Source organism: Poecile atricapillus, chromosome 13 (genome assembly GCF_030490865.1).
Source record: "Poecile atricapillus isolate bPoeAtr1 chromosome 13, bPoeAtr1.hap1, whole genome shotgun sequence".
NCBI classification, from domain to species: Eukaryota; Metazoa; Chordata; class Aves; order Passeriformes; family Paridae; genus Poecile; species Poecile atricapillus.
The window spans coordinates 9982359-10008985 of NC_081261.1; the positions used below are offsets into that span (position 1 = coordinate 9982359).

The following is a 26627-nucleotide window of genomic DNA, read 5'->3' on the forward strand; positions in this document are numbered from 1 at the left end:
GGGCTTTGCTTATTTTTATGGCTGCTGTTAATCCCATTTCTGCACTTCAAAGTTCAAGTCTTGTTGCTGAAGTCCTGAAATTTATTTAAAAGGGAACAAAACCTAATTAAATCAGATGATAATCAAAAAAAATTTTAAGCCATTTCATTCGCCCCCTTTTTCCCTCCAGCAGAGATCTGATTTTGCCTTCTTTAAAGCATTTCCTATAACTTGGCAACAAAGGCAGACTAAGATCTTGTCTCTCATGACATATCCTAGGCTGGAACATGTCAGGTGGTGGAAACCCGGGAGAGGACAGATCTTAAGTCAAGGGGGAGAAAAAAGGCTCTGCTGAAGCTAAATCTGTACAGAGATGTGGTCTGCAGCTGAAGATATTCAAGCAATGATCCTCTTGGTGAATGTTAGTGGACATGGAGCCAGGCTGGAATGCATTTGGTGTGTTTAGAGCCCTGTGGTTAACTCAGAGTGGTGCTGAATGTCCCTGCAGCACAACTGCTGGAGGAACACAAGGCACTGCTAGAGACCAGCAGCACACTTCCATGGGAGTATGCAAAATGAAAGAGGAACAATCTCTGAGTTTGCAGGTTGCCAAAACCTCCGTGATCTTCTCCAGGAGATGAGATTCTTGAAAGTGAAGAAGAGAGGTTGAAATCCAAGTGAAGGAATATTCCTTGTTGCTGCACTGAATGGACAACTGTCACAGGTGAGATAACCCATGATGGAAAGAGGAAAGGTATGATCCCAGCTTGGGTGAAGGAACACAGCCTGGGCCAAGAGGATGCAGACAGGGAGACACACCATTGCAGCAGAGATGGAGGGACTATCAAAATATGAATGCAAATGGGGTATTATTTATGGCTTTTATGTTGGCATTTAATGAGCACCTTAATGTCTTGCCAGAAACAATGCTCTTAATGTTAAAAGAAAAGCTGCAGGCCATGAAAAGTGAGCAAGAAAAGCTTGGGGCTTTCAGGGATAAACGTAAAGAAATATGGGAGTAGGTGTGTAGGGAAATGAGAGATAAAATCAGTAGTTATTTCAGGGAAAAGGGCAATCACTTGGGGGTTGAAAGTGAGCTGAACCATTCATCTTACTAACGAAGAAGCAGGGGATCAAACAGTCTGGGAAGGATCTTGGGGTGTCTTTCAGATTACAGATCTGCACAATACAGGAGTTGAAACAGCAAAGGGAAAAGTCAGGTCACATCCCTGAGATTCAATATCTCTGAAAGCCAACCCCTCAGAGAGGCTGAAAACAGGTGTGAGAGAGCAGATTTCCAAGGGATGACTGCCTGCAGTGAAGGCAAACACTAATCCCTTCCTCTCCCTGTATCTCATGCTTTGAAAAGATATTTCTTGGGATAGGAGGTGGCTACAACCATCCTGTGTGAGATGTAATTGCCTCGAAAAAGGCTGAAAATATTCTGTAATCAAGGAGGGTAAATGGAAGCATGAAAGATGGAGATGTTATTGGTAAATATGGAAACTTCTTTGGGCAATTTGGACACCAAACACTCGTGTCAGCTTCAATGAGTGTTTGGGGTCAGCAGAGCCTGGGCTGTCAGTCCTTGTGCCCTCAGTGTGTTACTGCTGTGAGTGACAGCACCAACCCAGCCATGGAGTCAAGTCTGAGCAAACCTCCATAGGAGACAGCTGGATTTGCAGCCTTTGGTCACTCTCCATCCTGCCCTTCTCTCATTTTCTCTGCTGGAGCTGCTCTGGAGCTGCTCACCCCACTGGGCTCTCGAGGAAGCGCTTCCTCACCAGCACACAGCAGTGAGTGCTGAGGTTCTCCAGCCCTCACCAGTGTGCCATGAAATGGCTTCAAGCCCACTGGCATAGGAGAGGCTCTTGGCTCTGGGACATCTCCGGGCTCATCTCCTCCCCACCTCAGATGGGAAACTCCACACAACGTGTTCCTCATCCCAGTGACAAATGCAGCAGTAAGCATATTGGCAAAAGGCATTTCCATTTTTAATTGAATGGCTGTTCCCACATCCTCTTTCAGTCAGTGCCCTTCAAACCCACTTCCAGTAATTAAAATGGTAAATATCTGCCCTTCATTTGCTGCCTCTGGTACTTTGTCCTTATAAAGCCTATGCAATGCCAGGGCTTTGATCTGCCCATCTGCTCTGATCATGGTCCCAGGACATCTTCAATTAACATGTTTTTAAAAATCTTGGGTTTTCTTCAGATTTAAGCATTGGTGCCTTCTACTGGTGCTTTCTACTGGTGCTATTTAGTTCCAAGTTAGTTATCTAGTTATTGTTTAGTTCTTGCCTATTTAGTTATGCTACTTTTACCTAGTGTATTTTTTGTACATGTGCACCAAAGAATATATGGTTTTGAACACAAGCTGGGGTTTGCTGTTAGTTTCTGCCTTGTTCTTTCATAATTAAGGGTTATAATTAAGCCTCATGATGACTGATGTATCCCAGGACTTAGAGGAAAATCGCTTTTTCCTTCTCTAAGGTGGAATAAATCAAAGGGCAGAGCTTCCTCCAAAAGAGGAAATCCACATCCTTACAGGATGCTCTGCAAGCTGCTGTTACTGTCCTGCTCTCTGGACTTTATCCAGGCTGGATGAAGCAAGGAAAGTAAATTTCTGCTAAGCTCTCAAGGTTTGCATTTCCAGGAGATGGGCTGCTCCCAGCCTCAGCAGAAGTGCCAGACATTGGGTTTTTTGCTTGTGCTTGGGAAACAATCTTGCCTGTTGGAATCCATGGGAAGACTGTGCTGAGCTCAGCAGACTGCAGTGAAGCATCTAAATTATTGCTCACCTGTGTTTGACCGAGTAGGAGGAGATTTTTGCCCTGATCTTGCCTCTGAATTGGAAGGGAAGCCCTCCTCACCTCTCCCACATGGACTTTATTTGTAAGATGTTTTGCACCAATTTTACCCTGCACCTGTCTTTATTTTTGTATAAACACCAGACCAGAAATTATAAGGATTCTTGGCTCAAGTCACCCACTTCTCCTCCCTGCAAGGCTCAGTGGGATGACCTCAAGGCAACCAGCAATGTTTATCACCAGCTCTAGAAAATATTTCTTTAGGAATAAATCTATTTTTAGGCATTTCTATAAGCATAAAGAGGGTTGAAGGAGAGCTCCCAGGCAGCACTTTCCATGAGATTCTTGGCTGGAAAGTGTGAATTGTCAGGGTCATACAGAGGCTCTTTCCAAAGAGTCTGGTGACAGATGTTCTCAGCAGCACAGCCTAGCTTGCCCACCCCCACCAGGACCTGTGCCCTCTAGGGAGTACTCCACAGATGAGCCATTTTCTTCTTTCTTTCTTCCAGAAAAAACAACCCCTCTTTCCCAGAGCAGCCCCCAGCTTCTATGCAATCAGCAATTTATCTTGTGCTAACGCAGCCCTCCCATTCCTGCCAGGGATGGGGTTACAAGTGCACTCATACCCAGCTTTAATCTGATGCCAGGACTTGCTTGAGGAGCTGTGAAAGACCTTTTCTATTGCAGGCTCCTGACCATGCTGTCCTTCCTTTCAAATTCCTGCTATCACATCCCTACTGTTCTTATCAGTCAGCTGTTGGCCAGTTCTGATATTCTGACTTTTTTTTGAAGAGGCAAACCCATGCGTTTTGGAATGGAGAACTCTGGCTATTCATTAATGCCAAGGATGGGTCTAAACCCTCAGTGAGGTGGGAAGGACTCACTGGCCTCCTTTGTCCCACTCCATGGGGGCTTTGCTTCTTTGCAGTTTTGAGGGGGAATGCAGCTCTTTGGCAATTCTGTTCTTCCCTGAACCAGAGATTCCCCTTGCTCCCATGGGAAGAAGCAGCTCAGAGGGAAAAGCTGTAGGGCTGTATCTATCCTAGTTATGACACTATGTAAATAGGTAAAATTATTCTATTTGCCAAGTCCAGTGATTTCCACGGTCTCCTTCAGTGCTAATCCCAGTTGTGTCCACTCAACAACAGCAGAAACAAGTCGTCACAATGTTTAGAAAAGTTCTCTGTACACTCAGTTTTACATGGAAGAATTTAAAGAACTGTGGTCTAAACCCCCATGTCCTGTTTTATTTGGTACTGCAGCTACAGCTGCATTTCAGGCTTGGATGCTCACACATAACCCAACCACATTTAGATTTGATCTCATGCCTTCAGTTTAACTGCACAGAATAAATACTGCAGCTGAAGAACAGATGTTCTTAGTTTTGTTTTGTTTTTAAAACAAAAAAGTGTTACACATCTGTATTTGCAGGATTATTTGATCAGGCAACCAAAATATGACCTGATTAAATAATCAATTAAATAGAGCTGAACCATACTATTTTATTTTTTTCGAATATCAATCCAATGTGAATATTTTGCTGCCAAGTCTCTGTTTCTAGAAGCATTCCAGTACTTAAACTCCATTTGTGAAGATGGCAGAAAGCAAGCCTTCAGCTCCAGCAGCTCGTTTGCCAAGGTGAATTTTCCTTGACCATTTCACATGGCCATGAATCTTCCTGCCATGATTATGCTGGCAGTCAGCAATGAGCCCTGGTAGCTTCTCCCTTCACTGAGTTCTCTTGCCTATCACTCAGCTTTCACTGCTTGACCTTTGCTCAATTTTTGTTGCAGTGGCTCAATGACTATTTTTCCAATTCTATTCAGAAGTCTGGTCCTGAACAAGTAAAAGATGTGTTAAACTATGTAGCAGCTAATAATTGTGTCTGCAGCTCTGTAACCACAATATAGAAACTTATCTGCCAGATTAATACCAATGCTTCCTGAATTTAAATAGTCTACAGATAATGTTTTGCTTGGCAGGCATTTATCACTTATTTATCTGCCATACCATATCTTCATTGCTTCACTAGTGTTACTTGCAAGACAACATAATTGTGATATTTAGAAAATACCCTGTGATAATTTTGGTTTTGATTTTTTTTCTGAGAAGTGAAGGGGGCTGACACATTCTTCAGTATATGCAGAAAAATGTGTGCTAGGAGGTCATGACTTCATCTTCTTTCTTCTCTTTCTTCTTTTTTCTCTGAAGAAGAATTCATGGAAGTTCTGGGTTAAAAGCAGTTGGACTTGATGATCTTAAGGGTCTTTTCCAGCCTAAATGATTCTATGATTCTAAGATCTCTTCGGTACCTGCAGGCACAGCTTCTTGCAGTGATGGCATAGTTGCCTCTGTCACTCACCACTTCCCTGTGGTTACAGTGGATACCCCTGTGTCACTCACCACTTCCCTATGGTTACAGATGTCACAAAATTGTAGAATGGTTTGGCTTGGAAGGGCTCTTAAAGGCTTCACACTCCCTGCTATGGGCAAAACCACCTTCCACTATCCCAGGCTGCTCCAAGCCCTGTCCAACCTGGCCTTGGAAAATCCCAGGGATGAGGCAGCCACAGCTTCTCTGGGCAACCTGTGCCAGTGCTTTACCACCCTCACAGGGAAGAACTACTTCCTAACATCTAATCTAATACTCTCCTCTTATAGTTTAAGACCATTCTCCCTTGTCCCATCACTATCTGCCTGTGTATATATTGCCCATACTCTGGCCTCAAGGAGGGTTCTACTCCAGCCTTACCTGACATATCAAATTTCCACCTCTCCCCAGACAATTCAAGTTGTAAAAGTGGTGACATCTGTTTTGACAGACTGCACCCCACAAGGAGGGTGTGTATCACTTTCCCTCTCCCCTGCCTGGGTGGGGCTTTTTTGCCCCCACAGTGTGAAGATGAAGTTACTGAGACCATGGGAGTTGCTGCTCCTGCAAAAATCTCTGTTTGAAGCAGACCACTGGTCCAGGAAAGGCATGAGAGAAAGCGTTGCAGCCTTCACAACTTTTGTTTGGAGTGAAAAGGAAAATATACAGCAAGATGGAGGGGCTCTTGGCTTTGATCATTACTGGTTTGGGGAAACAAAAACAAAATCCAGAGGGAGAGAGCAAGGGGTGTAATAATGTCAGGTCAATCTCTTTGTTATTTTCCAAGATCAAAAGGAGCTGTGGGAGTTTAGCTTTTATTGCCTTCCCTTTTTGTTTTCTACTTTTCAGCTTTCTTCTCAAAAATCAGTCCAGCCCTCTCTGGACTCCTCACACCCGTGTGCCCCCCACTCCTGCCGGTCCCAAGCCCACTGCAGGCTGTGTGGCACAGTCCTGGTGTAGCACACAGGGCAGGGGTGCCCATCACTGCTCAGCCTGCCGGGTGCTGCTTCAGAAGATACATGGTAATTAATAATCCCTTCTTCAGTGTTTTGAGATAGGGTTTACTCACTGTGTTGATGAAGGATGAAGGATGTTTGGGTGCAGCCAGGACAAAAGGCTCTCTCACCCCAAAAATGTGCTGATCCATCCACAGAATTCCATTAATAACCTCTTTTCCCTTCAGCACCATCTCTAGTGTTTTTTCAGCATCATGAAGGACTGAGCCTGTTGTGCTGGGGAAAACCAGGCTCTGGGCTGGTTTATCTGGCTACAACCTTCAGTGGGGCCACATCTTTATTAAGCAGCTGAACAATGCCTGGAAACTCCAGGCAGGTGTTAGAGTGGACAAGTGGGAATAAGAAAAAGAAATGACCTTTCTGAGCTGAGCCCACATTTTGGACCAGTCTGTCCCTCCCTCTGTGTGAAGCTGTGACAGCTTCAGCCTGTCCTGGCTGCAGCTGGGCTGGCTGTCATAGCCACTGTCTTGGCTGCTTGGCCCAGAGGTTCTGGATCCTCAAGGATAACTTGCATGGTTAGTCGGTCCATACTGTGTTTTGTGAAAACAATCAGTTAAAACTATACAACTATTTAAAAGAGTTTTTAAGGTATCTGTGTCACGTTGAGAGAATGGGGAAGGAGGGAGCAGTGACATGGGTGGCTGTGAGAGGGCTGTGCTGCTGCTGGTAAATAGCTGCTAATGCTCATTTGTAGAGACCAACAGCAACCCACTTACACTGGAACAGGTAAAAATTGTTTATTCTAACACAGAGATGCTCTGTGGAGCATCAGACTGTGTGAGCATCTCCAGTGCAGGGTTTTCTGCAGTGGAAACAACCTGTCTGACATGGGCACAGCAGGCAGTGAGGGTTTGGCCCTAAGCAACACAGCCTGGGTTGAGTTTGTAAGTGTAAGAGGCATGAAGGTATGTTTACACGGTGTGATACCCAGCAGCAAGGCATCCTTGCTTATTTTATGATTCTATCAGCATGTTCTTGACTGATTATGAATGGATTCCTTGCAGGTTAACAAGCTGAAAATATTTTTGTTATTAAAGAGAACCAAGTCAAACTTTATTGAACAAATATATCTTGGATCTCTGGCTAATGAGTTTTTCTGCTGTTCAAACATTATGTGATATGAATGAAACTGCAGTTGAATTACACTTAGCTGTTAATGAAAAATCCACAAGCTGCATTTTTTTTGTCACAGCTTTATTTTAGGCAGGTAAGTTATTTTTGGAGGAAATAACAATTTTGCACAATTTGGCTATGTAAAAGTGATTAATGAAAATAGTATTTACTGGTACCATTTTATGAAGAAATTGAATCAGAAACATACTTTGAAGTGCAGAAGGGCTAGTCCTTCCATGCCTCCCACCATTAACTCCTGAATAAAACACTTGTATTGTGGTTTGCTTTGTAAAGCTGTGCTCTGTCAGGGGAGCACAGGGCTCAGCTGCTGCAAACCCAGTCCCAGGACTGTCACCTGAGCTGAGCAGAGCCCATATTTTGGTACCTGCAGTAACTCTACTGACTTTGATTTATTCCCAGCTAATTTGATATGAATAGCATCAGAACCAGGGTCATAGCTACATCCATTAGTGATGCAGAACAGAGCTTAAAAATAATCCTCTGATTGACATGCAGATTTATATAATGAAAGATGGGGAAATTCCAGATTTCTCCAGCAAACTGGTGTTAAAAAAACTGCTCTGAGTGCTCAAGACCTAAAGCCTGTGATGGAAAGGGAACATTTAGACAGAGACTGTATATGAACTATTTGTGGAATTATTGTTAGTCATATCTATTATGATACATTCCCTTATGTTGCATTTCCACCTGTTCAAATAAATTAAGCTGTAGCATTACAAAAAACTAAGAACTGTCAAAATAAAAGAGGGAATGGACATTTAGAGAATTTTGGATATTTCTTATACTGTAGAAGGAATTTGTAAAATTTAAACCGAGGGCACAAGCACAGATTTTCACTGTTGAGAACATCTAGTGTAATCCTTCTGTTCTTTTGGCACTTCCCAGGATAATCTGCAGTTCATAACCTGTAGGAAAATAGAGCCTAAGAGAGCAGATGACACTCATGGCCAACTTCATATCAGGAGATTTGCTGCCATCTTTTGGTAGATGCATGTTCCAGAAATTAATGAAAAATTATCTCTCACAGATATTAAACATTTTCTCCCTCTGCCCATTCTTAGCCCACTTGCAGCATCAGCTCCTGGAGAGATTTAAAATTGTGCAGATGTGGCACTTGTGGACATGGTTTAGTGGTGGAGTTGGCAGTGCTGGTTTATCAGTTGGACTTGATGATCATCAAGGTGTTTTCCAGTCTAAACAATTCTGTGCTTCTGTGATTCTGTGCACTCAGCCTCAACTGCAGGGGCAGTCTGTGAAAATTAATTTCAGCCAATGATACTCCAAGGAGCTCCCAATAAACCTGTAGATGCCTGTGGGGCTGGAAGGGCTTAATGTGGGGCAGGGGTTGGGCTGGTTTCTTCATGGTCTGGCTGCTCAGAGAAAAGCTGTAGGGAACAGACTGCAATCTCTTCCTGTCTGCAAGTAATAAAACACTTCTCAATGCCCAGAGGTAATAAAAGAATATGTTTGATAAGCTGGAGTAGCAGCAGGATGATGCAAGGCAAGGGAGCAAGGCTGGGAGGCAGTGCCCCACAAATCACACTCATTACTGCCAGATTTACCTTTGCAGAGGGCAAAGAGTTGAGGCTGCACTTTGGCAGGGGCAGGTTGAGGAGCTGCTGCTCAGGGTGAAAGTGCACCCTTGTGACTGAGCTAAGGGGATGATGGGGAATGTCCTGTGCCCCTGCTCCCCTCTGGAATCCTGCCTCTGCACTGGCAGCCCCCTTGCTTCCCTTGCTCCTCTGACTCCTGGAGGAGGTTCAATGCACCCCAGCAGAAACTGCCCACAATTTTTTTGCTGGCCTACGTTTATTCATGGGACAGTGAGTGAAATCCAGGGCAGGTTTTGACAAGCCCCAGGATGCAGGAAAAGAGGGAAGGCACCAGCTGCTACCAGAGGGAGAGCCAAGAGGGTGTTGAGAGCTGCCACTTCACCCTGACTGCCACTCTGTGCTCTGATTACAACACTCACACTCGTAGTGGTGCCTGGATCAACATAACAACTGTGGTTAGAAGAACTTCTCAAATTTGAGAGAGACCTCTTTTTTTTCATGGGTTTCTACACTGGTGGCAGGCTGCACCGTTTATTTTAATGTGGATTTGGTACCCAGCACAATTCCTTCAGCCTTTGCTGCCTCAGCAGCCTTTCTAAGGTTGATATGTGGCTATACACCATCCTTTCCACTCTACCACCCTGTCATGCCAAGAAATTCCTGAGAGCCCACTGAATTCCACAAGCCACCTCATTTATACACTTCAGTTCAACATTAAGTTCCTTGCAGTGTTTATTTAGTTTGAACCCTGACCAAAATTCCCAAGTGCTGTGTGTGTGCTCAGCTGGATGACTCCAGCCTTGTTCCTGGGCTGTGCTGGGGCAGGCATTACTCACCCACTTGGGGTACAACCCTGCCATGGCTGTGGGAGCGGTGCCCTTTGGAAAAATGCTGTTGGGAAAGCAAAGGCATGAGCCAGGTAAGAGCACAAGCAGGGAAACTTCCTTTTCTCACCATCCATTCCCACTGTGCAAGGGAGAAAGAGCGGGAAAGAACCAATTAAAAAAAAATAAAAAAATAAACAAGCCAACGCTCCCATGGGTGGGATGTAAACTCTCATCAGTGATTCTTTTTTTAACAGAGACATCCCTTGCGTGGTGGGGGCAGAAGGGTGACCAGACAGACCATCAACAGTTTCCTGGCTGATTCCCATTTATCTTGTGGGTGATGCTCTGAGAGTCCCAGGGACCTCCAACAGTGCACGGCTGAGTCTATATCTCACCCTCAGCTCCATCTCTGTTCCCCTCTGATAGCAGAGTCCTTCCTGCCTGACCTTTTGTCACCAGGAGAGTGTAGCTCTGGACCCAGTCCAGCTTCCCTGGAAGCTGTGAGGGCTGATTTGTGTGTGAGGGAGAGTTAGGAAAGATGTCAGCTCCCGAATTCACCAGAGCCTCTCCACGCCCCGCAGTCAGTCCCCACGGGGGAAGTCTTGCTGCTTCACTGACCCCTGGCCCTCTGACAGCTCCTTTGGACACTCACCAGTTATCACACACAGCCTCACCTGCTCACAGATCTCTTTCAAATTTTCCCTTCCTTTCCCACCGCTTTTGCCTCAATCAGGATATGGGGAATTGAAATTTTAAAAAGACGGGGAGTTAGCACAAAAATTCTAAGTTGAATTCTGGGTAGTTCTAATTTAGCTAATTCAGACTAAATGAGGACTTTCATCGAATCAGTATAGTTTGGGTCGGAAGGGCCTTTTAAAAGTCACCTCGTCTGTTTTCCCGCAGAGCTGGGGACTCTGGTAGCCGGGCTGCTGCCGGTGTCTCGGTTCGTACCGCGGCTGGCGCTGGTGCATTTGGCGGATGCCGGGGGCCGGCGCGGTCCCTGGAGCTCGGGGCCGGCCCGGCGGAGCCCCCGGGGCCGTGTCCGGAGCGCGGCTCCGCAGCCCGGCCCGCCCCGCCCGCCGCCCCGCCCCGCCCCGGCGCTCCCCGCCCGCCGTCACGCAGCCGCCGCCGCCGCCGCCGCAGAGCCCGGGGAGGCAGCGGCCGGGGGCAGCCGGAGGAGGCCGAGGCGGAGCGGAGCGCGCAGCTGCCGCCGGGCCCGAGGCAGGTAGGGCTGAGCCGGGCGGGGGTCCCGGGCCGGCCCCTCCGAGCCGCGGCGCGATGCGGGCGGCGGGACCCGGTCGCGCGTGGGAGCGGGGGTAGCCCGCAGCGCCCCGGGTGGGTTTGCTCACCCACGGCCCGTGGGAACGGAGATAAAACCGGGCCCTTACGTAATGCCGGGCATTGCGACACGGGGGCCTGCTGGGGAGGCGCGGGTGGCCGGGACATCGCGGGTAGCGGGACAGCGAGCGCGGCGGGTCCCGGCCGCATCCCGGGATGCCGCGGAGGCCGAGCTCACAGAACCGGGAGCTGGCCCCGTGACGGGAGCGGAAAGGTCACTGGGCCAGGCGGGCGTGCGGCTCCTGACGAGCGCTTCAGCAAGCGGGACCTTTCTGCTCCGTCTCGGGAAGCAAAGGTCGAAGGTCGCTGTACCTGCACGGGTTTAACACCGTCTTGGCTCTGGCATCCCTTTCACCTCGCTCCTCCGCACCCCCGGGATCCTTCTTGCGGGTTGGGAAATTCATTCTGATATGTACCAAAACCCCAAGCCTCAAGCCAAGCAGCCAAGCTGATTTGTTCTTCCATTTTATTCTGCTTATTCTCAGAATGTAGCTTTTTACTTGTGGGGGATAATGTCAATTAAAAAAATCCCCATGTCTCTGCTTTCCCCTCCTGTACCTAGCACTGTGGAGCCACAGCAGGAGCTGCCTCGATTCTGCCTTGTCACAGCCCTTGCTGAGAACAGCTCTTGCTGGAGGGGTTAAAGTCTTTGAGTCATTCAGTCTTTAGGTATCTGCAAAAAAAAAAAAAAAAAAAAAGAAAAACCCAAACCAACAAACACACACAAAAAAAAAGGTAACAAAAATTTCATAAAATGGAGTGGAGCTGACTCATCATCAGTGACCAATGCAGGGTTGTGTCTCTGGGGAATATTTATAGTGATTCCAGCAGAAACAGATCCCAGCTTGTTTCTCTGATGGCTTAGTGAGAATAGAGGTGTGTTCCAATTTGTTTTGTTGGGTGCAGTGGAAGGTTGAATAATCACCTTTCTCATGGCATTCCACCTATGAATTTTTGTCAGAAACGGGCTTTTGCACTATTGCAATGACATTCCAGAATAATACCTCCCCCCAGCACTCTCCATCAAAGGTTTGCACTGATCCACCTTTTGTTCCTGCCCACATTTGGGGGTGTGAAGGTGTGGGGAGCATCACTGTTGGCTGCTGTAGCAGCAGGGGGATGTCCTCAGCCCTGGCACTGTTGGGACACAGCTCAGGCCCTTGTGGGCTTGAAATCTGCTGCAGGTAGGGAAAAACACATCCACCGGTGTAGCAGATGCTCCTCTTCTGTGTCAGCTATCACATTGTGCTGGAAGACAGAATTCCACTTTAATTACTCATTCCCGTTAATCTGGTGCTGGGTGTTCCTGCAGTGGGGCTGGGAACGAGGGACAGGTCCCTTCCTGAGTGTGCTGCCGAGGCGTGTGCTGGCCTGGGCCCTGCCAGGCTGGTGGCACCCAGTGGGACAGCAGCACTGCTCTTCTCCTCCTCCAGGGGTATTTAACAGAAACAGTTTAACATGTAGGGACCGTGGCTCTGTGTTCTTCTCTTGCAGTTTAGTAACTAGCTACAGTTTAGTAGCTACAGCAAGCTGTGACATCCCCCAGGTTCACTTAATTGATTCTTTCATGTGATAGTTTAATAAGGGGTTGCCACGCAACACTGCAGTTCTTCATGTATACTCATACATTTAAGAAAAAGGCTGTCTCTTTCTTTAATTCTGTAATTAGTATAGCCTAAATAATAACATTTACATTTGCTTTTAAGGGGTTTATTTCCTTTATGCTCATCTGTTTATTGGGCTACAGAGGTACTGCCTGACTCTTGAAATCTGCTCCATCATGCATGTAGTTTCAGAGAAAAACTCCAGCAGGAAGGCTGGGATCCTCAAGTATCACAGGGACGCTGCACAGCCATATAATGCCTGCAACAAAAGAAATTGTGGACTCCCAATCTTAAATTTTGAGTCACAGTGGTGCGTGGATTATATGATACTGGCACAGTAGCAAGTTGGGACAAAAAGTGTTGTTAAGTATTGTGTCTAAAAATGCTGAGTGTTTACAAACCATATGCTTTTACTGGCTTCTCAAAAGCCTAGGGAATGTGCCCAACTTGATGTTTCACTTCTGTGTGACTGTATATGTATTTATGGGTAAATGTGTTCTTAAGTCTCTGTACAATCTGCTGAACCTGATCTGAAGCAGACTGTGGACATGACTTGAAGGGATTTGGGATTGGGACCATAAAACCCAAAGTGTGGAGCCAGCACTGAGCTCCCCTGGGAGCCTGAGATGTTGTACAGGGATGCTGGTGCCTCCAGCCAGCCACGGGATGTGGAGGGAGCTGGGCCCTGCTCTCTCTGAGAGTAAAACCCCATCCTTTGTGGTGTATTGACACAACAAAAATTGGCTGTGAAATGACACTGCCCAGGCTGGAGGTGCAGAAAGGCACCTAAAAACTGCTTAATTCCAAGGAATAATTTTTCCTTTAATGAAAGAGATAAATGCCAAGTAAATTAGTATTCTTTTTAACCTTGAGGCAAAAGACCCTCATGTGGGTTTTTCCCCATGCAGACAGACTGTACCTCATTGCATAACCCCATGCTGTCTGTCCCTCCCAGCTGTTCCCAGCAGCTGGAACGTGTCCACCCTGCATCTTTTCATGCTTTTGGAGACTGGGAGCTAGAATATTCAGAACTACTGGTACTATCAAGAAATGTTACATGAGTTCAGATTTATTGGGAAAAAATGTGGCTACATAAGGATAAATCCAACCTTTTTACTTTCTTAGCCTTGAATCTGACTTCCATTGTCTTTATGGGAATTTTATTCTTATAATGGGTTTGATTCTTAACTTAAATTTTTAGATTGTTCCTTTCCTCATGTAAATACCATAAACCTGATAAATATGTGCAGGGAGGCTTTAACCTAGGCATGTGTGACAGCAAGCAGCGATGAGCTCTCCTTTGGTTGCAGCCAACTCTTGTATTTGCCAGGGCATCCTGTGGGTTTGCTACTTTTTGGACTGAATTTGATTTAATTGTTCAAAACTGTATCACAGAGTGGAAACTTTGCCATCTCTGACCCTGGAAAATATTCAAATTTGGCCTGCTGTAATGAAGTCTTCACTGAAGCTGCCTTTTGGGTCCTGCAGCTCCAAAGGGAACTCCTGATTTTTTCCCTGTGGCAGTTGTAAATCAGGCATTCCTGGAGGTATGCTCACAGCAGCACTTGGAGCTTACTCCTCCTCAGTTCAGGTTTTCTTCAGTCATCACTTTGTGCAATGGTGTTTCTTACTCCAGAAAATCAAAATATTTTCCCATGTAGAACATGTTACAGATACTCTACTTGGCCTGCTGTGTGGGGGCGTTGAGGTCCATAGTCACGCTGAGCTATTTGCACTGTTGGACAAGGATAAAAGCAATGAATTCATTTCAGTCCAAACCTAATCTGAGTTAATGTGCAGGGATCCCACTGGTGAAAAGCAAGGGCACTTGGCCATGGCCCTTCCTTGATCCTTTAAGAGTTTGAATCCCTGCTAAGCATGCTTGTCTTACAACCTGTACTCGCATAGGATGTAATCAGTTTTGTTTTCCATCTGTTAAACAAGAGGCTTCTTATTAGCCAGTGCAAACAGAAATAATTATTTTTGTTTTGTTCTTGCTGACAACAGCAAGGTTAACCAGCAAGTACACAGTTCCTAGCGTTTTCCACACTCAGCAATTTTAAACACCTTGCTCTGTGTGTGATATATGGTTTGCCTTACAACCAGCAGGGATTTGGCTTTCAGTATTGTCCCCTAATTATAGTAATTGTCTAAGTGGAGCTCTCATGTCTCTCAGTGTTCTGGGCACAGACTGCAGCAGTGGAGCAGCCTGGCACAGCTCGTGCACCTGACAAACCTGGCCACGTCCAGAGGGGATACACAGTTCTGTTAGGGAACAAAACTTGGCTTTGTGGGTTTGGAGGAGGGAAAAACATGGCTGAGAAAATCTAACCCAAAAGCATACAGCATTTATTTATGAAGAAAATATTTTGATTTTATGAAGTGACTCAAAGGGACTGTTGATAAAATAGATCTGATAGATTCCGAGATGCAGCTGGCAGAGCAGTGCATTATCTTTCAAAGCAATCCTTATTTGCTTTTTCAAGTATAGAGATTTGCAATATTTTTAATTTTTGATGATGCTAAATGGCAATATCCATCAGAAGGTTCCCATGGGGCTGGGCTGCTCTTGCAAGGCAGAAGCATTTGCTGTACACAGACGGCTCTTAGTGACTCCTGCCATTCCTCTCCTGAGTGGTACCTGACCTTAGGGGGTGATTTCCAAGCAGGGCATTGTATCTGCTTCCACTGACTTCAATGAGGAGCAGAGGAATTACTCACATGAATATGGTAATACTTTCTTAGGGTTTTTTTCTGCTTATGTTTTTTAGGGTTTTTTTTTTTCCTTTTTCTCCCCGTTTTGTTCCCTCTAGGATAGGGATTCTTCCTTTATGCAATAGCAATATCCTGCTTTAACAGGCACCAGCTTGTTGTCTGGAGTGCTTGAGGCGCTGAGTGACTGCTCAAAGTCCCTATCTGATCTTCATGGGGTGGTGAGCTTGTCTGAGAACTGCATCCCAGTCTGCAGCCAGAGATATTAAAGCACCCTCGTGTTCAGAGCTAGTGGGTTTGTGTGGGATTTAAAGGTGTAGTTTCTGCTAACATTGAATAATCTGGAGTAAGAATATCAGACAATTTTTTGCTAACATTGAATACTCTGGAGTAAGAATGTCTGGAAGTTTTTTAAGCATTTGCATGCATATGTAGTAAATTGCTTATTACTTTTGAATAGCCAAAACATTTGTGAATGTGGAATTTAGTGGAACATCTTATATTGAGAGGATTAGCTTTAAAAGTACAATTTATCTCCTTTGCTGTGTAGAATTTGGAAATCTTGTCTACAAAGACAGAAGATGTGCACCATTTCAAATAGCTTAATTTTGTTTCCCCTAAAGAAATTACTTTATTTGAATAAGGGAGTAGAAATTATTGTACTTGAATAAAAAAGGAGATTTGCTTGGTTTGTTCCCCTCAGGATCTATTTTCTCCTCCATGTATGGTGAGACAGTTTTCCCAGTGGCTGAGAAAATGGGATGTATTTATCTCTTTTGCAGGAGGCTGCTGAACTAAGAATGTCAGGGCCTGCTGAGGATGGGAAAGTGAGGAGCTCCATGGCAGTGTGGGAATCCCTAAGAAACGAAACACAGTGGAGAAAGCTGCCCCTGCAGTGTCCCCACCACTGGGCTGTGCCTTTGCAGGGAGCTCCAGTCTGTATTTTGCTGCTGAAGCAGGGTTGTGGCTGCCCTTCTGATGGCCTGACTTCACAAGGTGGCCTCCCTGCAGCCTGAATTTTTCTCAGCAAGCTCATTTTTTATCAGGTGCACAGAAAAAAATCTTGAAAGTCAATGTCTAAGGAGGCATCTTAACCCATTAATAGAGATAGCAAAGTCAAAGAAAACGAAAGCATAAGAATGACCATTTATTCATTTTGCTGACATAAATGTTATCCATTTGCTGTTCTGAATTAGGGGAAGAGAGATGTTCCTTATGGTAGATGCTTGTTCTGGTTACATTTCCTTAGTGAATGAGTTGGGGCCCTAATGCTTTACATCAGAATGCAGAGATCAATGTGAGAAACAGGAATCTTTTCCTGAAAAACCATTTCCAAGAAATGGTTTGAAAAAAATGTAAGTTCATTCATGCAGTTACACTGATAAGAAAACAACAGTTAACTCTTTGGAAAGGCATAGAAGGTTCCTGTTCTTTTAATATATATTTGCTCTGCAGCCTGTTTCACATCCTCAGTGGCAACTGCATGGTCATTGCTGCTGCTGGCTCCTGAGCAAGATGAAATCACACTGTTTGCAATAACTGTTTTCTTCAGGCTGTACTTAATTGGTGGGTGGGAGGATACAAAATGAAAGGGGCTGAAATGGGCTTAAGTTTCTTGTTGCTTAAATTAACTAAGTATGTTTCTGAACACTGTAGTTTCCTTTTTTTATTTCTTAAATTTTCCTTTCCAGAAAATGGCTGTTCCACCTGCTTATGCTGACCTGGGAAAATCTGCCAGAGATATTTTCACCAAGGGATATGGTAAATAAAGCCAAAAGAAGTTTGGTCTTTTACTGTCTACCTGATTCCTGAAATTGTTAGGATTTTATTACTTTTCCCTGGGAAATACTTCAGTTATTTCCATTAGAATCCACAGAATCACAGCTTCACATTGCCCTAGCTGTTTGGAAAAGGAGGGCAACTTACTTTTCTTTTTATAAAATTCTTCCTGTTCCCCATAGAACTGTTGTTGGTTTTGGGAGGAAATTGTGTGCTGTATTTTGGCTGCACCCTTGTATTGATAAATAGGATCACTGATGACAATAGTTTGCTTGTGAACAGAATGTTGCTCACTGTGAGTAAAAGTATTATTATTTAATTTCATCCCAATTATATAGCTGAGGTCAATAGGATTCATCAGTCAAGTGCTATCTGAAGTGAGTACAAGCTGCTTCTTAATACACATGATTTGATAACTGTGCCCTTGGTTTAACCATTTAATAGTTCACTGGTGGTTTAGAACAGAGTTTTAAAAAAAAAATTAGAAATTATTTTCAAATCAACATATATGTGATTCATATTTTTTACTCACTCTGTAGGTTTTGGGTTAATAAAGCTTGATTTGAAAACAAGATCTGAAAATGGACTGGTGAGTTTGGAGGCACATTGAAATCCAAAAAATTGTGGTGGTTTTGTGATTATTATATATTTATTTTTAAAATAAATATATTTGTATTTATATGAGCTAATATTTAACAGATTATAATGACTGATACATTCTACAAGTATAAGCAGTTGCCTGATTGCATATATTAGATAGCAACAAGTACATATATTATATGTATAAATTATTTTCTTTTAGGAATTTACAAGCTCCGGTTCAGCAAACTCAGAAACAAGCAAAGTCAGTGGTAGTTTGGAAACAAAATACAAATGGGTGGAATATGGACTGATGTTCACAGAAAAGTGGAACACTGACAACACACTAGGCACTGAGATTACTCTTGAAGATCAGGTAATTTTTGGCTCCAAAAAAGCAATTTGCAAATTCCCCTACACTGCTCTCTAATTAGCAATCCAACCAGTGAATTTCTTTTCTGTTCAGCTTGCACGGGGCCTGAAGCTGACCTTTGACTCCACCTTCTCTCCTAACACCGGGTAAGAAGCGAGTAGGCTAAAGTGACAAAAAAGGCATTTTTAATTTTTTTGTCCTGAGATTTCGAGACAGGTAATAATCAGCCTTTATATGATGAAATCATGTACATTTCACTTAAATCTCAGTATTAAGAATCCCTTTTTAATCCTTAACTATAGCAAGCAAACTTAAACACAATAGCTTGAAAATGATACTTTGAATTAGAGAGTGAAGAAAAAGTTGTGGTTTTGCTCCATATTGTATTTCTGGCCATGTCAGAGGATGAGCTGCTGCCTTAATAAAAGCACTAAACATGTCAGCTATAATGCAAAGCTTAACAAGCTCCAGGGGCCAGTTGGCCACAGCTCTGATAGGCTGACACAGAACTGGGCTCTTGTCCCGAGCTGAATTTGTCATCTGAATTCTTGCAGGCCACAGTGTGCCTTGGTGGTGGATGGGTATTTCTGACATGGTGATTGGATGCTATGTTTTATGTGGGCCACAGGGATTAAGCAGCAGCTGTAGGTCTAGATGTTGGTTTATTTTTTTCCCCTGATTATCTTTGTGCAAGCAGTGCTGTCAGTGAGTCAAAATACTCTGCACATCAGTTTCCCAGAGCAGCATACTGCACTGCAGCCTCTCAGGGCAATAGTCCCAGGGGAGCTTGCACCCTGTGTTTGAGATTTAGTGTTCTGCCTTGTTGACTACTTTCAGTCCACTCCTCATTCTAGATTAACGAGACATTTTTGTTAATCAGAATAATTTCAAGTAGCTTTTTATAATTATTTCTTAACTGCTAGGATTCTTAGAGAAATTAAAAGGAAAAGCCTTGTTCAAGAATGATGTTACAGGTCTAGAACTATTTATTGGGCACTTCAGAGACACAGTGCCTCGAGAGGACTGTTAAATATGGGCATATGGGGTGAGATTCAATCCTGGTGTGACCTGGCTTAGTTTGACAGTGATGCACCATGTCTGAATATGAGACTTCTTTTCCCCCTCTTTATTACTTACTGACTGTGATGAATCTTTCAGCAGGTAAAGTAATTGTTTGGAGCACTCTGTGTTCTTACTTCTGTCCCTGTGACATTGGTGGGAGAGGTACCGCTGACTTTTACAGAAGTTGTAGATGAGTGCTTTTGGCACTCCTGCACTTTATTTCTGATTCTGCAAAACACAAGAAATTCCTGTGTCTGACCTAATAACAATAAAAGAGAGAGAGGAGTCTCTGTGTGGGTCTGATACAGCACCGATACTGTTCTTGGAGGTTGTTTTTGTTAGCTGACATGAAAAGTTGATTTGAAATTTCAAATTAGCCTGATTTTTCCAGAAAGATTTCAGTAAAGATTTTGTCAAAGACAGAAGACACTTGTGAAAAGAGAAGAAAAAAATCTTAAATAAGAGTAGCTGAATGTATTAGACATAACTCTCTTGCCTTGAGAAGGTCTGCACCCTTGATGTAAATCAACCTTGGGACACATGAGAAAATACTGTTCTGGCCAATAGTATAAAAATAAACAGGTGACTCAGGAAAGTTTATTTCTGCCTTAACCTGGCAGCTTTCTGGTGGTTGTAAATGGCTTTAGCCATTGATGTTCACAAAGTACCATAAGGAGAAATGGGCCACTGAAACAGCGTGCTTGCTTCACAGCAGAGACTTTCCCTCAGGAAACTACAAAGTAGTGATTTCCTAATGTCTGTCACAGTAAATAAAATTACCCAATTCACTAGGACTGTCTAAAAATTGTTTGCCTGGAACAGGCAAAAGTTACTTGCTTGGGACAGGCAAGCAAGTCCACTATTGTGGACTTCTGGTGGCAAACCTGTAATCTTCTACAGTTTCCATTCCTTCCCTTTATGTACCAAATTTCCAAAACCATCTTATCAGTTGGAGATGAGGATATGGTTTTGTCATTTCCCATCTGTGTGCAGCTGCTTTTCAGAAAACAGTTCAGAAGTGCTTTGTGGGGCACCACACCACACTTTATTGCTCCTTTACAAATTCATTGTAGCTGACTTGGGATTCTGTAAAGGTGAACACTAAGAAGGTGACATACCATGTGGCTCTCCAGGGATGTACATGTTGTACTTCAGGAACTATTACACTAACTTAAAGTGATATGATGGAATTGCTTCCTAGAATGTATCTTTGCAAAATTATGATATCTTTCTTTTTTCTTTAGGAAAAAGAGTGCTAAAATTAAGTCGGGGTACAAAAGGGAACACATCAACATTGGCTGCGACATGGATTTTGATATTGCGGGTCCTTCAATACGTGGAGCTCTTGTGCTTGGCTACGAGGGGTGGCTGGCAGGCTACCAAATGACTTTTGAGACAGCAAAGTCTAGAGTAACCCAGAGCAACTTTGCTGTTGGCTATAAGACTGATGAATTCCAGCTTCATACTAATGTGTAAGTACTGGCAGACAGGCACTAAAAAGGAATTTGGAAGGATTTTGCTGCTTACTAAACAGTGAAAGGGTCAAAGGTTCAGCAATGGTGAACAAAGGAATGGTGAATTTGAAATTAATTCTTCATTAAAGATGTCAAGCTGTATTTTTTCAGCTGCATTACCTTTTCTTTGAAATGTGTGGGTGAGGGAGTGCATGATGGGAGGAACTGGAACTGACTGAGCACCCAAGGGTCCAGTGTCTGTATAGCAGATAAGGACTATTAGAATCCATTAGTGATACAATAAAAAATATAAGTTATAAAAATACTCTTTGTCAAAGCTGAAATAAAAGCAATGCTTTCCTTTTACACCTGTCAGCATCAAACAAAATGGTGGTTTGATGTGTAGATGAAAGAGTTAATCAGAGGATGAACAAGCAGGAAAAAAGGGAAGAGCCAGGACTGGGTTTGTTTTAGTACTGTAAGGGATACGGTGTAAAAGTTTATTTGGTATTGCAACTTCTAATTTTTACACAAGTATTTGTCCATTCTGAATGTATCAACAATGGGAAGCCAGGATCAAATTCCATGAAAACCTTAATTTCTCTGTCTCCTGTTCCTCCTAAAAAGGCAGTTTATACCGTTGGGGAAGACAGTTTTTTGAGATTAGGCAATCCCTAATCCGTTCTCCTGGCCCGCCCTTTCTGTGCCCTTGGGTAATTGGATATTTTGCATGTAGCAGAGCTATTCCAGGCTGTTTTCATCTGGGGGCTGAACAACCATTCTGCCTTCCTGTAGCTACATCTTCAAAGACCTTCTGTTCTGTTTCATGCTGTTTTGCAGTGATCTGGTTTAGGAAACTTCTGCTGCCTTACAGAACAATCAAACCCCCACAGCCCAGACAGTGTGTTTGAAGGATTGCCAAAGTACAAAAATGTGGGCAGAAAACTTCCATCACAATAATATGTGGGGTCCCCTTCCACTCAGGAGTTAGAAGTTACTCCTTCAAGCGCAATGACTTTCAACTTAGTTGTGCTGTAGCAGTTCAAAACAATGTATTGGTTTTTGCTATAAAATGCTGTGGTTATTATTACTCTTAATTAAAGCAACAGCAGAAACTCATAACAGCAGCGGGGGCTCAGATCTCCTTCTGCTATTCCTGAGGGTCTGTTTCTCAGGTTGCTGTTACTGTACAAAACCACAGATGTATGGTAAGAATAGAAATCTTACTTATTGTTAATAATAGATTATTTAGGTGATTGATGTATTTCATCTTTGAAAACGTGTCAAAGCTTTTATATAATCCCAGAAAGAGTTGTGTGTGGAACTCCCCTCACTAGGCTGCTCAGTTTTTACATCTACACAGGTCTATTTCACTGGGATGTTGTGGCAGAGCAGATAATGTAACTAGGTGGGGCTTGAAGCGTGTTTTTTTTTGTTCCTGGCATTACACAAACCAGCTGGGGACTCTAGCAAGTTATTTGCCTTAAAGGTGCCTTAATATATTGATTTTCATAGGGGGTTAGTGTTTTGGGTTTTTTTAATCTACATAAAAGGCACTGTTATCTGCATTAAAAAGTTCTATTATTACTATTAGAGTTTAAAAGAGACTTTATTATTATTATTCTTCTTTAATAATAAAAACAAGGGAGGTAGGGCTGGATAATTTCTAGTTTTAAATATGACTTTCCTCATTTTTTAAGCATAGCTCAGACCGCCCCCCCCTAATGTTGCAGGTCAAGACAGAGCTGTGTGGGAACCTTGCACAAAATCTGCCTGTATAACCAGCTCTCCTCAGTCCTTTTTAATCCCTCCTTTTCTTGAGAGCCAAGCACATGCAGTTAATGTGAGCTTCAGTCTTATCTGAAGTAAGTATTGTAGTGTTTTTCTGGAAGAATTGCTCTAACAATTTAAAAGGCTGTTGCTATTGCTTGAACTTTTAAATAGGCCTATCACAGCTGTTTGTGCAACTGTTACAAACTAAAGAATATCAGACCAAAGGGGTAAAAGGGAAAAGATCCTAAATCTACCCCTTTTTGTAATCACTAAAGGTCTGGTGTACTCTAATAATTGGAACCAGATGATTTCACGGTTTAGAAATAACCCCAGATCTTCCTGGGGTTTAAAGACTGTTTTCTACAATATGTTTGTATTTAAGAAAATAAGCAAAAATGGAAATTCAGCTGCTCACTGGTTTATAAGGAGTGCAAGGCCTTTAGGAGTCTTTTGGTCTTGTTTTTATGATCTGCATGCTCTAACGTTTTGTGTTTTATTTACCAGACTTTATTCCTGTGTGACATTGGGAGCAATAGTAATTGGAAGTTATGCTACTCGTCTTTCAGCTGTGGGCCAGTGCTCTCTGCAAAGCCAAATTAGTTCAATTTCTGTTTCTAGTCCATAGACCATAGCACAGATGTACCATAAGGACTGTTGCAAATGGAATTCATTTGCAAAAGCCCATAGACTTGCACAGTAAATTGGCATCTTCACCTGTGATACAGTTCCTAAAGCCTGCTGACATGGAAGTTTTGGGGTGATTCGGGCTCTGTGGCCGGGGTACAGCCCTCTCAGGGCACAAGGAGACATTTGCCAGGGAAAAGAATTATTTCAGAGACATGCAGGGAAAAAGAAATCTCTACTACAAAGATTTCCATCTACAGGAAAGGGAAAATTGGAAGCTGTGATTGTTGGTCTAATTTTTGATAGTTTATCATGGGTTTTTCTCGGTTTCAGAACTTGTTGAAGTATAATAATCTGCAATGAATTGAAGCATCTAAAAATACCTTCATAACCAATTTGGCCTAATGTCTCTATCTTAGTTGTTACAGGGGTAGTTAATGAGGTGTAAGTGGATGTTGTGCAAATACAGCTCTTACTGGAAAAATAAAAGATTATTGTTTTGGGGTGCTTTTTAAAAGTCCACTAATGCATTCCTTCCAGGAATGATGGAACAGAATTTGGTGGCTCCATTTACCAGAAGGTGAATGATAAACTGGAAACTGCTGTGAATCTTGCTTGGACAGCTGGAAATAGCAACACTCGCTTTGGAATAGCAGCCAAGTATCAGATTGACTCAGATGCCTCTTTTTCTGTGAGTCCTGTGCATGTACATTTATATGCATTTGAAAATAAGTGCTTGTAATGGAAATGGAAGGTAGCCTTTCCATCAGCAGAGCATGGTCTGTGCTGTGTTGTTGGCACATGGATCTGTTTGTTTTGGTTTTGGCAGCCTGAAAGCACAGCTATTGGATTTTCCTTAAAAGAGACACAGAATGTTTTATTGTATTACTAGGCACTATTTTGAGACTGTTTTTTGTGTCAGTCTGGAAAAAATTCAAAATTATGTTAATAAACCCATTATTTTCTACAGTGACTGTAGAGTCTTTGAGATTTTGGATTTAAGTTACAGAAAAATTAACTCTAGATTTATTTTGATTTTAAAACTTGAAATCTTTACGTGCTTAAAGGCTGTTGCATAATTCTAAGGCACAGAGGGCTTTGAAGAAAGATACTAAATTATTTACTAAATTTATTGTTTATTATTAAAGAATGCTTTATTGTTTCCCTTTAAGGCTAAAGTGAACAACTCCAGTCTGATTGGGTTAGGATACACTCAGACTTTAAAGCCAGGTAAGTTTATGCAGAAAAAGGTCAGAATCAATAAAGTGATACTTTAATCTTAAAATATCAGAAGTTTTTTGGTTATAAAGGATGATGGATTTTGTAAGCTTGTTCTTGCTTGGCAAGCCAGTGATGAACTTTTCTAGGGACCGTTGTCTTAATTTTGGCTATCTGTTGGAAGCAGAATTATTAGAGACCATTGTCCACTGACCAGTCAAGTAGTCTTTCATGTTGATATAAAATATGTCTATAATTGTGTCACAGATAAGTAACTACATTTTTAATATTTCAGAGGCTCTTATTACTGAGTTTATTCTTCTTAAAAATGTGACTTTCTTAAGGTCCCCTGGTCCAGGAAGAGGACAATCTTACTGCTGCAAAATTGGTTTTAATGTAGTGTAATAAATCTGCTGCCAGAATACTGAGCAGATTGAGACATGAGATATTTACAGCAGATGGGGCTTTGGCTTTTTCATACCCAGATTTTAAAGTGGTTTAGAAAGGTATGTATCAAGGTCCCAGGTTTTTGTAATTCTGGACTCTAAAATTAGATTAATCAGTAGACCATCAGCAGCAAATTGGCTCAGAGGTTTTTAATTAGTTGGGAGTGATAAAAAGCAGAATCTATCATCATGGTTTATTATAAATTTCATAATTCAGAAAGATTTCTTATCTGCAAATTGTTTTAAGATGCCCAGTCCTTCCAAGGCCAGCTGCCAAATCCCCTTAACTTGGCTACCAAATAAATTAAAGCAGTAACAGACATGGCACTTAGTGAACATAAAGCTCATTCCATGTGTTAACTTTTCTCTCCCTTTTCTCTATTTTGCAGGTATCAAACTGACGTTGTCAGCTTTGCTGGATGGCAAGAATGTCAATGCAGGAGGTCACAAACTTGGTCTAGGATTGGAATTTGAAGCATAAGGAGTGATTTCACAATTGCTAATCTGAAAATACAGCATAGCTACCTTCAGAAAATAGTGTACCTTTCAGTGTTTTGTCTGGGGTGCAAGTGTTGCTACGTATCTGTCCTGCTAGTCCTGGTTAAAGACAGCTAAGCTTTAAAAATGACATTGTTAAAGAAGTGGAGACAAAATCACAAATGAAAAATCCTAGCTTTTTTTCCTTTATGTAATTGCTCATTACATCTGTCAACTGCCATGTGACAAGAAGAAGGAAGGTGTTGATTACCTCTACTAATATATTGATGGCACAAGGAATGTGTTAATGTATTATAAAACATGGGAATTGCAGACCACTGTGTTGTACTGTTCATTGTGTAAGCAAAATGTTCAGTCATCGAAGGTTTCAGTCAATGAGGGAATGTGCAAACTTGTCTGAAAAAGGGATTTTAAAATTAATTATTTTAGATATGTGTTTCATCAATGATTTGTCTTACTTGGTTATCCCACACCTACTGCTGTCTCCAGAATGCTTTAGGTTGTTCACCTTGTCCAAGTTTTTGTGGAGGAGACTTGATGTGAATCAGCGAATACTGCCTGTCCTGTGTTGTGATTCCTCCCCCTTGCACTGATGGAAAATCTTGTAAAATGGACATAATCAGGGAAGAGTCTTTGCAACTGCAATCACATAGTTGCATCACTAATTCTAAAATGGAGTTTTCTTTTATTACCACTTTTTTTTAGCAACTAAGTGGGTACATTTTTAGAGAGTCTTCCATTTTGTGTGGAACTAGACCTCAAAATGCTGTACTTGACACTACTAAAAATGGATAAAAACCCTAAACCTGACTTGAATAAAATACTGAAATGTCATCTTTTACTCTGTCTTTATATTAATTGTGAAAACAATTTCATCCACATTTGTGGCTCCAGCAGAAGACTGGCAGCACAAACAAAAAATACTTAGCAGAATTAAATTCTAGGTGTGTCACTGTTCTTAGTGCCGTCTAAGCTCTGACAACTGCACATTACATGTGTTTATCCCATGGATAAAACAAGATAACATTACTCATCTTTTATTAAAGAATTCAGTGAGTGAATTACCTCTGTATAAACAAGTAAGTGTGGGCAACGAGCAGATATGAGCTCGGATCATGTTCAGTGGCTGTTCATTAGTTTTTTTTGTATTTTGTATTGTATAAATCTGTATTTTTTCACGTGTAGGCCAGTGCGGTGGGTGGCTGCAGATGGCAAGGGCCGCGGTGCAGGAGGATGTGCCCGATGAGGCAATGCCATTGCAGAGCACGAATTGGGCAATGCTGACTTCCCTCTTAGCGGGAGCTATTCCCGAATATTTCCTATCTCAGACAACTCCTGGGACAAATGGACCCCTTCCAGACATCACCGATCCAAAAGAACCAGGTGCAGTCAGCTCCCAGAAGCATGACAGACGCAAGCACTGAGAGGATCACAACTGGCGTAAAGCTGACATTGGAGGATTCAGATGAGATTTTAGG

At 42.8% G+C, this 26627-nt stretch overlaps 1 protein-coding gene across 6 annotated transcripts; it reads left to right on the forward strand.

The window, feature by feature from the left end:
* Positions 1-10777: 10777 nt before the first annotated feature.
* VDAC1 (voltage dependent anion channel 1) lies at positions 10778-25983 on the forward strand. Of its 6 annotated transcripts, none has more exons than XM_058848966.1 (9): positions 10778-10914; positions 17035-17104; positions 17662-17711; positions 17925-18077; positions 18168-18220; positions 20381-20608; positions 23528-23678; positions 24160-24217; positions 25041-25983. In XM_058848966.1, exons 2-9 carry the CDS (start codon positions 17038-17040, stop codon positions 25130-25132), a joined length of 852 nt encoding a protein of 283 aa, XP_058704949.1. In that variant the 5' UTR covers positions 10778-10914; positions 17035-17037; the 3' UTR covers positions 25133-25983. The 6 variants fall into 6 exon arrangements, with proteins under 6 accessions (XP_058704949.1, XP_058704955.1, XP_058704953.1 ...); XM_058848972.1 differs by having other exon boundaries at positions 24160-24221; positions 25041-25125; XM_058848967.1 differs by having other exon boundaries at positions 10823-10910.
* Positions 25984-26627: the final 644 nt, after the last annotated feature.

Excerpts from the sequence above, each read along its gene's own strand:
- VDAC1 (XM_058848966.1), top strand. The coding sequence starts at position 17,038 with ATGGCTGTTCCACCTGCTTATGCTGACCTGGGAAAATCTGCCAGAGAT. Across the intron at positions 18,078-18,167 it reads AGATTACTCTTGAAGATCAG|CTTGCACGGGGCCTGAAGCT; the intron begins GTAATTTTTGGC and ends TTTTCTGTTCAG. Across the intron at positions 18,221-20,380 it reads ACCTTCTCTCCTAACACCGG|GAAAAAGAGTGCTAAAATTA; the intron begins GTAAGAAGCGAG and ends TTTTTTCTTTAG.